Genomic DNA, 15,490 nt, shown 5'->3' on the forward strand with positions numbered 1-15,490 from the left:
GACTTTCAGAGATTATTTTTTTCTTTCAGTTAATGATGTAATCAGAATTAGTTTCCAACAAGTCTCCTGTTGCCACAGTTTGAAATACTGTATGTGTCTCTGAAGGGAACTAAAACAGCAGAAGCAGTTTTACTCTGTCGGTAACTAGAGGTGCAAACCACACTCTCCCCAGGCAGCTACCAATGCTGCTCCAGCAGGTACAGGATTCAGCTGGCAGCAAAGGAGACGCTGTGAATGCAAAAATCTTGTTTTAATTTTCAATCACAACACTGAATTTTCTGTCACTGCTCTTCCTTCTCTTAAAATCTTTGACAAGTATTACTCTAATTTTAAAAGAAAAAATAACACTGATACAAAAATACTTGAAAAAAGGGAGAACATAAAATGGCAGAGAAAAGATTTTACCGAAGCGAAATATTTCTCCCTATTCCCTTTTCTCCCATTTAAAAGAAATGGGAAAAAGATTTAAACAGCACTATTTCGTTAAAGCATTCCTGAGTAAGAGGGAAACAAATTTATAATCCATTCCTTGCATACAGTTATTCTTATTTATTTCAACTACATCAGACCTCTACATCGTATTTCTGCTTCTTTCTTGTTACATTACAAATAAACACAGAGGCAAGCTGAGCTTTCCTCTCTCTTATGCATCATTAGTGTTTTCTTGCTGTCAGAGCAGCAGGAGAACTGACAGGGTCTGAAATAATTTAATAGAGTAGTTGCTTTATGGCAGCTGAGGACTAGGCTGATGGGGCTAAGGAGCTGGTTCCACTAAGCCTAAATCAGAATCCCAAAGGAGAGACTGGGTCTTGCAGTAGGATATCAGAAATGCTGTCTACCGCAGGTAACAGTCACAACAGCGAATGGGGGATTAAATGGGGTTAGGGATATATTAATAACCAGAGTACTACAGCGGATACGTTGTAGATATGCTAATATCTGGATTGTTATCAAACATTGATGGTTAAAATATGCCTACACTGCTGTTGCAGTGTTGCAGTGCTGTTGCTTCAGCATGAGCACACGCTCCTATGCTACAGTCCTATCTTGGTTTTGCCTGATACTGTTGCCTTTTACTCTAGTTGTGTGATTTTTAGCATTAGTAGCCAGAAAGAACTCCCTTCAGCTTCAGATTAAGTTTGTAGAGCTGGCAGGTAGAAAATATTAATTTCATTCTGAAATTTAGCAGATATGGTACAGAAGTCACTGAGATTATGAGTAAACGGGATGTTAGAGTCATATGTACAGACACTGTAAAATGTTAGGGTATAATGCAAACTGTTTAAAGTAACAGCTACATTACATCACTGCTATGATAATTTCCCCTCTTACATGACATCAGGAGAAAAGTCTCAGGTGGCAGACTTGATTCAGTAGTGAAAATCCTTTTCTTATTTAAGAATATCTGACAGTGGATTTAATCAAATACAACTGGGACAAGCAGGCTTTGAAAGAACTATAATAAGAAAATGACTGGCTTTCCAAGAAGGACAAAGGAGGCCTGAGCCAGGAGCCTGGAACAACCTGATAATACGACGTGCAGATGACAAGATGACGTTCCAGTCTTTCCAGAAACGATGACTCAAACAAGAAAACAGAAGGGCAAACCGTAGGCTGTGGTCATTTCAGATGGGTGATAGCACAATCGTCAGGAAGGGCACTTACTGTGCCTGCAGTCAGGTGGTGTACGTTCAGCTCCAGGCTCTGTCACTGCCCTCCTACATGACCTTGGGCAAGGCACTTCAATAGTAACTGCAACAGTAAGCACTACTGTCTTTCTCTCCCACCTTTAGATTTTAGCAACAATTGACAAAGGAAAGCACAGCTGTTATTACTTTGTAACAACTGTGCAGCAATAATCCTGCTGCACGGTGACCGTGTTTTATAAGGAACTCAGAAAAGAACAAATAACTTGTTTCTACTCCAGTGTCTTCTGAAATAACATCATACAGTTGTTCAACTTCAAGGTGGAATTTATCCAGCTATGCAATGGAGAACGTGACATCATCCTGACAGAGAAAATTGCCTATATATATATATATATATATCATTGCGGAAGGTCATGCTTTAGAAATGCATAAATAGCACAATACAGTGTCTCTTCACAGAACCTACAGACAATATTGTTCTGTAGAGAGTTTAAGGTCAAATTCTGTCCACAGTTTTGCTTTTCAACTCCCATAAAGCTTCAAAGCGTTTATTAGCCTCCACTAAAATTTGCCTCACAAAACCGTATCAGCAGAGATGAAAAGAAAGCAAGAACTGAAGGGAAAAGGCTGTGCTAGGATAGAGGGGAGGGTGGGACTGAAATCGAATGACTATTTGTTGTAAATACATCCTAGATTCACTCCTCCAGAAGAGGTAAGAATGACCCTATCATCTTTTTACCGAAACACCTCACAATCATTTAACATATTTACCATGTATCGTATTTACATGATTCCAAGCTAAAGAACAACCTTATTTACAACAGTGTGTCATGCAGAGGACCGAGGCTGCCCCCCCAAAGCACCAGGCTAGTGTCCTCACCCCGCGATCAGTCTGCTGTGACATTCCTCCTACAGCACAGATACGCAGCGTGTCTCCTCCAAGAGCCGTTACACCAGCCACGCACGGAAGGTCTCCCCAGGTCTGCCTTCCTACGCAGGACCTGGCACGCAGATCTGTGCTGACTCTCAGCTGCCATCTCACCTCTCTGCTACCAGATAATTTACAAGTGCTGTGGTACAATTCACCCGAGCAGATCCTGGCTTGGGGCCACCCTGCAATAGCAGTTCACTGGTGATGGTGTTGGGAACAATAAGGGGGGAAAAAAAAATAAATCAAGCTGTTCTGTTTAAAATAACTCACTTTTTTCACTGCATTTATTTATGCAATTTGATTTTCTAGGTTGCCCTTCGCATACAAGGATGCCAAACTGGGGAGGTGGAGCCAAATGCGGTGCCTGCGAGAAGACAGTGTACCACGCTGAGGAAATTCAATGCAATGGAAGGAGTTTTCACAAGACATGCTTCCTCTGCAGTAAGCTGGGCTACACCATTTTAACTTCACACTATTTCCATAGCTCTGTAGGGGTCGTCACTTAAAGCTAGTAATTTATTTTGTATTAACTTGCATCCAAGCAGAAACACAATAAAGAAGCTTCATATTTGGCCTAACTCAACATGTTTGCCCATGGGACACCTATAGCAGGTCATAAACAGCTCAACCCACATACAGGACAGTAGCCACAACCTGTGTCAGACCCAATTCCACACAGGGAAAGTTTTGTAAGGCTTATACATCTTCTGAGAAAACAAAGGAGAGAGCAGTCGCGCTAATACTCCTACTTCAAGCACAGCACAGCAAGGCTGACTCTGGAACGACTCTCTTGAAACCTTAAGGATCCCATGGGGCCAAAGAAAATACTCCTACCATAAGCAGCCACACGTTGCACATACTGCCTGCAACCCTGGGGAGGGGAACGAGAGGAGGGAGCGAAGACTTGAGCGAGTTTGTTCAACTGCAGTGTGTTTTAACTAAATCTCTGTAGAAAGTCAGTTTTGAGTTGAGGGATCCTTGTCTGTAAGGATGATTAATCAGTTTACTCCCAGAGACAATAATCCACTAAAGATGAAAACTGGTTCCCCCACCACCACAGGTTTTTCTTTGTTTGTTTGTTTGGTTGTTTTTTTTTTTAAGTAACTGAAGGATAGAAAACAATTGCAACTTTTCAGAAACAGCAGTCAACTTTCTGAAAGACCAGTTTGCCACTCCACATCAGCTCTTAATCATCAAATTTCAGTTTTCTAAGCTTTTACCCCTGAGCAATGTCTCTCTCAGGATCTTGACTTCTCTTTTGTCAAGCATGATGGTTTTTGTTAGGGATTTTAGAGTGCTGCAGAAATATGGTAACTAGGTAAATCTTGAAGAAATCCTACTCTGTCCCACAATGTAGCATACTACAGGTTTCAAGTTAAAAAATCTAGAGGAACTACACAAACAGTGCTCTTGAGACAGAGGTATGTCTTATTAGGATATTACAGGAGATGAGTACTTTTATGATTAACCCTAAAAAAAATACACACGGAAAAGCTGAAAGATTATCTCTGGCATCAAAATCTCCCACCAACACCCTGCAAGTAACTCAGTCTTCTCCTTCCCCATATTTCCTACAGTCCCATTTCACTTACTGTTTTCCCCAAGCGTCTTCAATGTTCAGCAGACAGCATTCTCTGCAGATGAGTTAACACCTGAAAAATGAGAGAGAAGGTATCAATTCACCTCTGTTTGTCCTTTGTGAAGGGAGAAAACAATTTGATAAAAACTAAAGATTGCTAAATAATGTATTTTGCAGACAATTGAGATTTAGGACCTTTGCACTATGAAGTTCAGCACAATTGATACTACTGAATTTAGGTTTTTTACCCTCCTTTCCTGGATAGGTTGAAAATTTTCCTTTTCAGAAGTGAGGAAGTTTTTACACGCTTAGATGACAGTACAGCACTGTACAGAACCAGTTCAAAGGGCATACATGAGTCTTGTTTGACCTTCTCCCTGACCCTGCAAGTGATGCCTTTGAATTCCCTCAAAAAATGTTGTAGTTAATTGACAGCCTTCAGCCAATTCTTACAGATGGTTAAAATCTTAGTTTGGTAAAAACTAGAGACTGTTTATTGCTTCCATGTGCTGCCTATAACAATTAGTATTATAGATCAGAGAAGCTACAGGGAGAGAAGCATGGATGTGTTAATTATGATAAAAGATTTAATTGACACTTATGCTTTATTCAACGATAGAAGTGATATGTGAAATATCAATGTCAAATGAATAGACTCTCCAGTGTCTAATAAAAATAAAAAGCTATCATTCTCAGACATCTAATATTGAAACAAGTTTAAGCTTCATTCTTAGCACAGCTGATTTTTTTTTTTAAATGTCTCACGATAAACAACATGCATTCATTAGGTCTGCTGTTTTTATTTTTTTGCCTATTGTACTCATGTGTGAACTAAATTATAGATAGGTTAGATACTAAAAAAAGTATTCCCAGCAGAAGTATGTCTAAGGTCAAAAATTAAAGATGCAGCTAAGCCCAGCTGGCATGTGAGAGGTATGTTAATTGGCTTTATGTTTCCCATGATTCACATACACTAGCTTTGGACCAGATAATTCAATATCGTGTATCATGTTCGTGGACTTTTCAATGAATCAGTTAAAGGATTTCGTTTCTCAAGACAAGAAAAACAGTCCTCTCTGTACCCACTCTTGGGTACAAAAAACAATTTAAATCCATGTAGTTGAGCATGTATTATATTTGACCTGACACATGAAAAACACTAGTATTTTTGGGCCACAGAGTTAAATTTGGGCAAAAATACATGCAATTCAAACCAACCTGTTAAGACAGTAAAAATGAGATAAGTGGAACTATAAAATCCTGGTATCTGTACTCCATAGTTTTTCCCTACAGACAGTTTTTAAAACTTCTTTCCAACAAACCTTTCTCCTTGCCCAGATTGCTGTTTACGTACCTTGTTTCCCTGTCAGCTTTTGCTTAAAACACAGCTGTGACGGACATTTGGCAGGATCTCTCGCCATAAACCTGAAACTTCTTACTGCCAGCTTGCAAACAGTATCTGTTAGCAGATGACAGGTCTCAAAGTTATTTCAACAATAGCACTTCAAGGGCTTTTGCTCCATCTGTTGTGGTGAATTGATACTCTATCCTTACAGAGCCAGAAATAGAAACACTTTATCTACTGCTAGAGTTTCCATCATCCCTTAACTCCCGCAGCAAACATAATTATAATCCCAAAGCAGAAGAGACTGCAGCACAAAGTGATCAAGTTCACACATTTACAGAAGCCCCTCATTTCATTTCTGTTAATTAAACAAGTCCTTGAGAATTATATTCCCCTCTACACACTACAGTGATGGAAACAAAGCTCCAATATCACCTTAAATCCTTAAACTCTGACTTGAATGAATTTGAGAAAAACCTCACAGCAGGACAGTTAAACGTAGGGGGGGAAAAAAAGGACAAATCAAACACTCAGATAGCTTTACTAGAGGCTTGATCTTCCATCTAGTTTCAACACTCGTGCAATTCACAGATTTGTGTTACTTACATGAGCTAAGCAACTGTTTTCCAAGCTATCAACAGGACACGCATGACTGGAGAGCCCTTTGCGGTATGTGCACTTGGTCAAAGGAAGTTGAAGAGAACATTATTTCCCTACACTACCCCACTCGCCTCCCCCAGTAACTACTGTTGACACACTAAACAATTTGTAAGAAGTCTTTTTTTTTTTTTTTTAAGTATACTACAAAATCTTTTTTTTTCTTTTTAATAGCCATTCATAACTGAAAGCTTCATCCTCTCTTGATGGGGTGGGGACTGTCTCACACTGAGTTTCCAAACCAGTGTGGCATACACAGTCACCAAGCACATGAAGACTGCCACTACTACTTTTTCCTTTCATTATTGTCCAAGTTTCCATGCATATACAGCAAGGAGATACGCTGGCCTGGTAACAGGATTTGGTCATAAAAAGATGATCAGATTTCAGATCAGCAAAGCAAGCACCCCAGAGAACCCAGATTTATCTGCCTTACCTTCCATGCACATTTGCTGAGAGTAAGCATGCACAAGACTGAACTTAGCTATGTTTGTTAGCTCAAGGTGTGTTTCTCAAAACATAGATACTTGTCTACTGAGACCTCAAATAAGCAGCTGTTAGCACTCATTAACTTTTGATCCCTTCAGCTAGAGACTAGATTTAAAGTAGTGACATAGAGAGTATAACTTGCATTCCATTATGCGTGTGGTGCTCCTATGGCATCTTCTGTCCAAAAGTCTCTGAGACCTTTTCTGGTGAGCTAAGCCACGCAGTATTTCTCTATAACAAATACAACTAGCAGGAGGTCCTTTTGGTCTTAGAATCTGCATCATCATATTCTTGTCATCCTGGAGGAAGTTGAAAAAAATCAGGTATTTGGAGTCACTGCTTCCTCTGGCTCTACAGCCCAAAAAAATGCAATGAGATAAATAAATATATATATATATATATATATATATATTTATATATCCCGCTTGATTCTGACTGGACACTGCAAGTATGTTACGTTCTCTTTTTAAAACTTGCCAGCTTAAAATATGATGGGCTGACATGAGAAAGCCGCTACAGACTCAGAGGAACTATTCTGAAAGGTGCAGATGCACAGTAGAATCGACACCCCTGCAACCTCTCCCTTGTTTTTAGGGTTTGGGACCTTGGGATGATTACCTCAGATCCATCTCTGGCCTCACAGATCTAGAAAAATTGTCTTGACAAGCCCAAGATTCTTCTGGGGTTAGAGTGTAACTGGAGAGCACAAACATTGTGTGCATGAACAATTACGTTACCAACAGTCCAGTGAAACTTTATACTACGCACTAATACCCCTATTTTTGTGTATTTTTTGAAGACGAACAAAAATAAACACTAATTGTAATTATTCTGAACCACAGTAATTCAACTTTGAATATGCAAATGTTTATCTGTGCCTCTCTTTTCCTGTTTTTAGTGGCTTGCAGAAAAGCTCTGGACAGCACCACAGTAGCAGCTCACGAATCTGAAATCTACTGCAAAACTTGCTATGGAAGAAAATATGGTCCCAAAGGTGTTGGCTTTGGACAAGGGGCAGGATGTCTCAGCACTGACACTGGGGATCATCTAGGCTTGAATCTGCAACAGTGAGTTAAATCCCACTGAGAGCATTGTCTGTTTTTCTGATACCACTTGTCACTTATTGGGGTATATATGGTACAGGGAGATATTTTATTCTGTTCCTAAAACAACACATGGTATGAGTGGCTGAACAGAACTTCCTACAATCTTTTCTTCAGTGGACACAGCAATGTACCATTTTTTAATAATTTTCAGTCTCTGTAAGCTCTCTTCATGAATTTTCTCCTCCTTCAATAGGCAGCAGCAGCCTTTTTATGTCAAGATGAACCTATGCTGCAATCACTGCAATTGTAATTTGCCATGAGTAGCACTGTGATAAAATCACATTCATCGTAGAACATGAGAATTTTCTTCATCTTATCAGAGGCTAAGATACAGTTAAGTTTTACTGTTACAGAAATAATCACAATACCACACACTGTTACTCCTCTCAATACAGAAATAATGTTTCTAAATCCTCCCTGTGGCTTGAACAATACTTGCAAGCACACCAAGAACATGACTGAACAAAGGGATTCCCATGGGATAGCATCTTCAAAAAGCCTCAGCTCCACGAAATTATGTCTGACAGTAGGTTTTTATAGTATTTTCCTATGATTCTCAAAACTGCACATTTCAAAATAAAAAGTTTTCTTCTGCTATTACTATAAGGGAACTCATCAACAAATATGCTAGGCAGGTAATAAAAGCTCAAATACCATACTTAACTGTACCCCCATGTGAGATATGCATCCATTGTGGGCACAGCTCTGTATCCAAGACTGTTATGTCCTGTAGGCTTAATGACCTGTTGCAGTCCAACAATCCGATAATTCACAAGTAGTTCTGTCAATGACTTTAAGCAAGCACAAGGACATAGAGCACAAAGTTCAGAAATATAAAGCAAAGCTATTAGAAATAGCAAAGCTATTTTTCTGATGCTTTTGACCCCGGGCCACCTGAGAAGCCTGGTTCCTTGTCAAAATGTTGCATTGAATAAAAATAAAACAACAACAAAGAGCATGCAAAATTGAGTTGGTTTTTTTTTTTTTTCCCTCCCTTTCAAGATCTGTTCGCTACTGAGTACTAGCAGTTAGCCAGTTACAAGAAGTGGGGGTCTTCTGCTTCTTTTTCTCTTTTTGCCTCTCAACAAAAACAAAATTTATTTTTTACTTTCACTTTTCATTAAAAGTGGCTAGCATTAACTCCTTGTGCTCAGGCCAATACAGGAAATATCAGTGGCTACAATATCAGCTTTTCAACTATGCAATACAACAAAAGGTCTTTTCCAACCTAAATACTTCTGTGATTCTGTAACAATTCTGGTTTCTTTTTTTTTTTTTTTCTCTTTTGCATGTCCTAGACCTTTTATTTAATTAATTTAATTTAATTAATTTAAAATTTAGTATTTTTCTCCCTTACAAAACAAACAAAAACAAACACCATGACCTCATATTTCTAAATGAAGATAGCATTTTAAGCAATATTTTAAAAACACTGAAAACTTCTGTTTTAGGGGATCACCAAAGCCTGCTCGCCCTTCTACACCAACTAACCCTTCAAAGTTTGCCAAAAAGATTGTCGATGTGGATAAATGTCCCCGCTGTGGCAAGTCAGTGTACGCTGCAGAGAAGATAATGGGGGGAGGAAAAGTAAGTAGTTACTAAAACACTAGGAAAAAAGCTTTTCAAATGCAGATAAACTATAGCTAATCATTCCCTGAAGTTTTTACTCAGTCTTGATGAAGAAAATATGAAGACGAATTAACAATTTGGTAAAGCCTGATGTAACGCCTATCAGGTTTAAAGTCATGTGCTGTTGCATAAACCCGGACTTTCTGCATCTTGTTGATGTCTGTGGAACAACCCTTCCTTTCTGGCTACTGTACAGGCTGCCTCCTCTGCCACCATCATCCTACTAACATCTTTTGGAATAGTTATAATTTAAACATTTGTTTTTAGCGGCAAATGCAGCTAAAATTAAAGATTAAATTAATTAAAGATTAAAGATTAAATTAAAGATTATATTATTCTAAAGATTATATTTAAAAGATTATATTATTTTCTTTGACTAAAAAAAGAAAAGCCAGCATCCCGTGACATGCTGGCCCTCTGCTCTAAACTCTCACTAGAATATTACCTCTGCGCACGAAGGGAGAGGCCACTATCTAAAGCTCTCTGCTTTTTACCAGACCTCTATTAACAAGCAAGTTGCTAGGTAAGATGTTAAATAATAGTGGGATAATAAAGTGGGATAATCAATAAAAAAAAAATCTAGAAGGATGAAAAGTGGAAGCCTTAAGAGCAAGAAGACAGTTTTAGGCTAAAGCAACTGTTATTTGTTTCTTGCATCTGCTAGCTGTGCATTTGCTGTAACACAATGAATTGTCTTCATTTCCTCAGCCTTGGCATAAGACATGCTTCCGCTGTGCTATTTGTGGAAAGAGTTTAGAATCTACCAATGTTACAGACAAAGATGGAGAGCTCTACTGTAAAGGTAAGGATTGCAATGACCTCAACTGGGTTATCGAGTCAGCGTAAGATTATTCCTTTTAGACCTAGTATCGCCATCAAGATTTACTGCTGCATGTTTAACAACTACATGAATTTTCATTTTATTTTTTTAACAACTTTCCAAAAACAAAGGAAGAACTATGGCAAAATTGCAATTGCATCTTCTGCTATGAACATTTAAATTTTAAATTTGTAATTTTTCTACAAAAACACCCTCTCTGATCCATCCTCAGACCTCCTAACAAGAACACTAGCCATACCTGCTGGGCAAATTTTTGTACCTACACAATCTCACTTGCTCATTAAAAAACAAAATAAACAAACAAAAAAAAAAAACAACTAAATCACAAATATACAGATAGATCTTTGAAGGTCATGATCCCAATTGGAATTCTTGCCAGGAAGAATTAAAAGATACTTCTGCTATATTGGTTGTAGAGAAGATAATGCGTTCATGCTAAATTATACATCCAGATATTCTTCTCAGATCAACAAAGCTTGCAGATTTCACTTAACTATGTGAAACAGCTTAAGGAGCAAAGTATGCCAAGTTTTCATATCCTAGGCTAAACTCTATAGAGAGTTCTAAAAAATATTTAAGTTGGGCACAGGCTGACAACAGGATGTTGTCAAATAGGCATATTTTGAGAAATATGCTGACCATTATTACTTAAACCGAATTGTGATAAATAAACATGCATACACTTAGCAATACACAGTTAGCACGGCATTGCTTAAACTACCATCAAAAGCTGGCTGGACTACATTCTAGTTCTTTTAACCCCCTCTGAAAATAGTCTGTATGGATGGGAAAGCAGTTTTAAAGAAAACATTAGTTAAATCTTGAATACATACTGTTTCTGACTTTTTTGGAGAAGCTCAGATATGACACTTCCATTTAAGTCAAATATGTTTCACTGTTAGACTCTGTTGGCACTATCAAGAAAGACACTCACATTTCCTTCTTTTTACTAACTTATATTTGGAAGTAGTACTAAAGACACAAGTCCTTTACCTCGACATGAAAACATTCCTAATATTATTTACCCTCCTCCTTCTTTTGCAGTTTGCTATGCAAAAAATTTTGGTCCCAAAGGAATTGGTTTTGGTGGCCTCACTCAAGCGGAAAAGAAAGAATGCGAATGAGAAGTGGATGCAACAGAGTCTGCTGTTGATGTTAGCAGATAACAGTTGACAAGGAAAACAAAAACATCACATATCGCTAATAAACTAGGGCATTTGTTTAATATTCTCCACCTTGCAGAAAAAGCTTCCAAACTTGTATCTTAAGAAATTCTTAGAATAGCCTAAAAAAAGTTACAGTGATAAAGTTAGATTTACGTTTAGAGCAAATAAAGACAAAAACTTCTGTTCAAGGAACATTATTGTTTCTTAAACTACTATTTACCATATTTTAGTCTGAATCTTGAAAGACTCAGTATACTGTCCCATTAAGACAGAGATATCTTATGGATCACAGAGTGGTAAAGGTCAGAGTGTTCTGACTTAGGCCAGTTTCCTAGTGGTGTTTTGAACATTTTGATGTTATTTGTATTATGGCAAAATAGATGTTACTCACTTTGAGACGATTAAAAAGTATCTGAAATTCTCTTTCAAAGGGAGCTATTTCTGAAGAAATAGTAAGTTTTCTTAGAATACAGTGCTGTCAGTTTTGTTATTGTATGTTTTCAAGCTACAATAAAGTACTCATATTGCTTCACATTTTTGTTTATTTCAATTTGCTTGTGCTTTATGTTCCAAAATGTCACAGATCAATGCATTTCACTGAGATGAATTAAACCCTCCATTTCATAACTGCAAGAATTCTGTCTTGTTACTTTGCTTTACTCTACATTGTCAGTTCTAGACAGTATTTACCTTTCATTTTCTGATCTTGATCTGTTTCTCTGCTAGTTTTCATTACTGTTTTGACCTCTATTCAAACACACTCGAAGAAAGCAGAAATACTCACAGATTAAATATTTATGCTGATAATTGTAAGGCATGAACTTTTTTTTTTTTCCAAGCTGGGAGAAAAAAAAAGACATTGTAATGGGCTAGTTGGAGAACTGAGATACTTCATGAGATATTCCTTATTCCTGTATAACGAACTTATTTAATTTACCTCTTAAAGCTGTCTAATCCTACCTCTCTTCTTGAAAAGCAGGTACTGAACTCCCAAAGCAGTGGAGAGAAACAGATTTCATTTGAGCTTCTACATCCAGATATCAATATATGCAGATATCAGAACACAGCAATTTTTAGGAAGAGTTCCAAAACTCATGATAGGATAGAAAAACACTCAAAAATAACAAAAATGCTCAGAAGGCATTTGAATTTTTGCAGCAGAAGTTTTCAGTGATGGTGATGAACATCCCAGGTTTTTGAGGGGTAAAGAAGATAGTGGTCAGAAAATACGTAAGAATTTCGATGTTATCCTATAATGACTGTAAAAATGTTTCTACAAGATCCGAGTAGCAAATACTCGATAAAGGCCTTTTTGACAAATATTTTAACTTCATGAAACAGCAAAGAGATTAAATATTTTTATAGCATAAGTACTTTTATTGCTTCACAGTCTGTTTTTTTCCCACTATTCACACAAAAGGATTCTTGGTATCATCTGCAAATTTTGTTCTCCCGATTCTTTGAAAGACAAAATAATGAGGTAGAGCAAACTATTTCCATAGCTCCCCTGTTACTGAGAAAAACCTCAAAAATATTTACACTGGATCCAACCAACTGAAACTAACCAATCGAATTGAACTAAATTAAACCACTGAAACCCATTTTGCCCATCCACAATGTGCCTGACTCACTTCCGTTAAAAGCAGAAAGAGATGAGAACTATTTTCCTACACTTCCATTCTAGATACTGCATGTTAATTCTAATATACAACCATGAGAGTTCTTTCAGAAGATAACTGGCTAAATTCTTCCAGGTTTCAGCTAACAGTTTTCTATGAATAAATACTTTGTATAAGCTCTCTTCCCAGGAGTCTTTCTGAGACAGTGGAGCTCGGATTTTCTACATGCATTGGAAAACTGCAATTTCTTTGCCTATTACTAGCTGAAGGAGAAAGACAATTTAAAGAGAATGCTTTAGCTAACCAAGAGGCCCTTTCTTCGCCCTGTGAGTAAACAGAATTGCTGGAGAAAGAAAAGATAAAGAGACCTTACTTATTCTAATGATATCTCAAATCACAGGAATGAGGGAGAGCTGTGTTCATGGTTTTAATTTTTATGAAAGTAAAAAATTTATGATTAAGAAATAAATTGCTATGCTTGTGCTATAGTGGTGCTAGATTTAGCTGCAAAGCAGCTCCCACAACCAAAAAGACCACAAGGGAACATCTGACTCACTATCTGCAATATCACTAACATCTAACACTAATCAAGTGGACTGACTCATTCTTTGGAATGGTTTCAAGGTGCTTACCGTGCTCTTCTAGCAACTTAGAGAACTTAAGTACTGACTTTACTTCCCAGGACCTAGCGCCTAAGCATCATGATAAACAGGTCTGAGGTAGGTGCTTAAGGTAGATACATCAGACTGGAACCTTGGCATGAATGATAGACCATGAGACTGTCAGACCTTCAAACATTTTGGAAATTATCACAGGTTTAGGCAGAAAGTGACAATCCATGTTTTTATACTTCAGTTTATAGCTTTCTGTCTTTAGAATCTTTTATGGCATAATCTTTTTATGACTATTTGCTTCTACAGGCTACATCTTAGCATTGTCCAGATGCCCCCACACTCACCTCCACTGAGAGCATCTTTCCCAAGCTGAACAAGAGAGGGCGCACACTGAGTTCAGGGGCTTTGCAGAATCAGTTGGGTTTAGCATGGTGCTGGTTGTGCAAATGATTCCACCAGATAGCAGGTAATCCTTGCAGGAAAAGTCAAAGACCAGGGATTCAAATTCGAACAATATCAGCGATTCCATCACTATTTATTCACCTGTTACTGAATGCTGCACTGCACTTTCCTCACAAGTAGTGCTGCCTGAAAGTAGTGACACTCCCATTCATTGCTTCGACCAGATTAGCCCCAGAGAACGTTCCCACAGTGAGGCAATTACCTTCAGAACATTTATCACAATGATCTGCAGCAGATGATTCCATTTAGGCTTCCTGAAGACAGAGCAGCATCCCAGATCATGCTGGAACCAGTCCACCTGGAACTAGAAGACAAAAGGATCACCAGAGAAACTGAATCACAGCAGCGTTGTATTAATTTGCTCCTGAGAGCCTCTGTAACTCCACAACATTAGTTCTTCTCCCTTCTGCTTTGAGGAAGAAACACCACGCAGCACTGAGCAGGTAGGACTGCAAGAACTTCCTTCCTGGCTGCTGTCCATCAAAGCTGCTCAATGCCAGATATGGATTTTATTGTAGCAGCAAAGTGTCTTTACAATTAATATGACTGTTTGTGGTGGTTTTGCTCAGGTGGGCAGCCAAGTTACTCCATGGGCTGCAGGGGGACAGCCTGCTTCACCATGGGCCTCACCACAGGCCGCAGGGGACTTCTGCTCCGGCGCCTGGAGCACCTCTCCCCCTCCTTCTTCACTGACCTTGATGCCCACAAGGCTGTTCCTCACTCCTCTCTCTCTCCCAGCTGCTGTGTAGCAGTGTGTTTTTTTCCCCTGTCTTAAACATGCTCTTGCAGAGGCGCGAACAACATCGCTTATTGGCTCAGCTCTGGTCAGCAGTGGGGCCCTTACCAAACATGGGGCAGCTTCTAGATCCTTCTCACAGAAGCCACCCCTATGGCCCCCTGCTACCAAAACCGTGCCACATAAACCCACCACATTCCACACCTCCCCTCTGTGAACAGCATATTTAAGAATAATCACAATATACTCTTACTTTACAGTCATCACAATCGTCACAAACTTCACTTACATCAAAAAGAAAAAGAATTCCTGCACCAAAATAAGCATAACATCATCACAACACCGATGAAGTGGACAATTTACACACACTCCACCCCTTGTCCCTTCACCACACTACCATGAAACATATTCCTCACAAGTACTGCTTTCTTAAATTCCTCACAACTATTACATTTATAAAAACATCCAGTCCATGTTTTGCCTGTTACTTCTCTCAACTATCATCCTTATCTCAAATTCCTCGAGCCCCACTTTGGGCACCAAAAAGGACTGTGGTGGTTTTACTCGGGTGGGTGGCCGAGTTTCACCACAGCTGCTCTCTCACTCCCCCTCCTCAAAGGGAAAGGGAAGAAAATACAGTGCAAAGGGCTCAAGGGTTGAGATAAGG

The 15,490-nt window shown here is 38.6% G+C and overlaps 1 protein-coding gene across 2 annotated transcripts in view; it reads left to right on the forward strand.

Annotated features, from left to right (window-relative positions):
• The window catches only part of CSRP3 (cysteine and glycine rich protein 3), a 16,002-nt gene extending 3,977 nt beyond the window's left edge, over window positions 1-12,025 (forward strand). The window contains exons 2-6 of one of the 2 annotated variants that reach the window (XM_083840395.1): window positions 2,890-3,021; window positions 7,549-7,717; window positions 9,208-9,343; window positions 10,094-10,187; window positions 11,271-12,025. In XM_083840395.1, coding sequence (XP_083696521.1) covers window positions 2,910-3,021; window positions 7,549-7,717; window positions 9,208-9,343; window positions 10,094-10,187; window positions 11,271-11,350 — 591 coding nt within the window. In that variant the 5' untranslated portion in view covers window positions 2,890-2,909 and the 3' untranslated portion in view covers window positions 11,351-12,025. Of the gene's footprint in view, window positions 1-2,016; window positions 3,022-7,548; window positions 7,718-9,207; window positions 9,344-10,093; window positions 10,188-11,270 lie in introns of those variants that run through there. The other variant, XM_083840394.1, reaches the window with a different exon arrangement.
• The last annotated feature ends 3,465 nt before the right edge of the window (window positions 12,026-15,490 follow it).

The sequence above is a fragment of the Anser anser genome, assembly GCF_964211835.1.
Source record: "Anser anser genome assembly, chromosome: 5".
NCBI lineage: Eukaryota > Metazoa > Chordata > Aves > Anseriformes > Anatidae > Anser > Anser anser.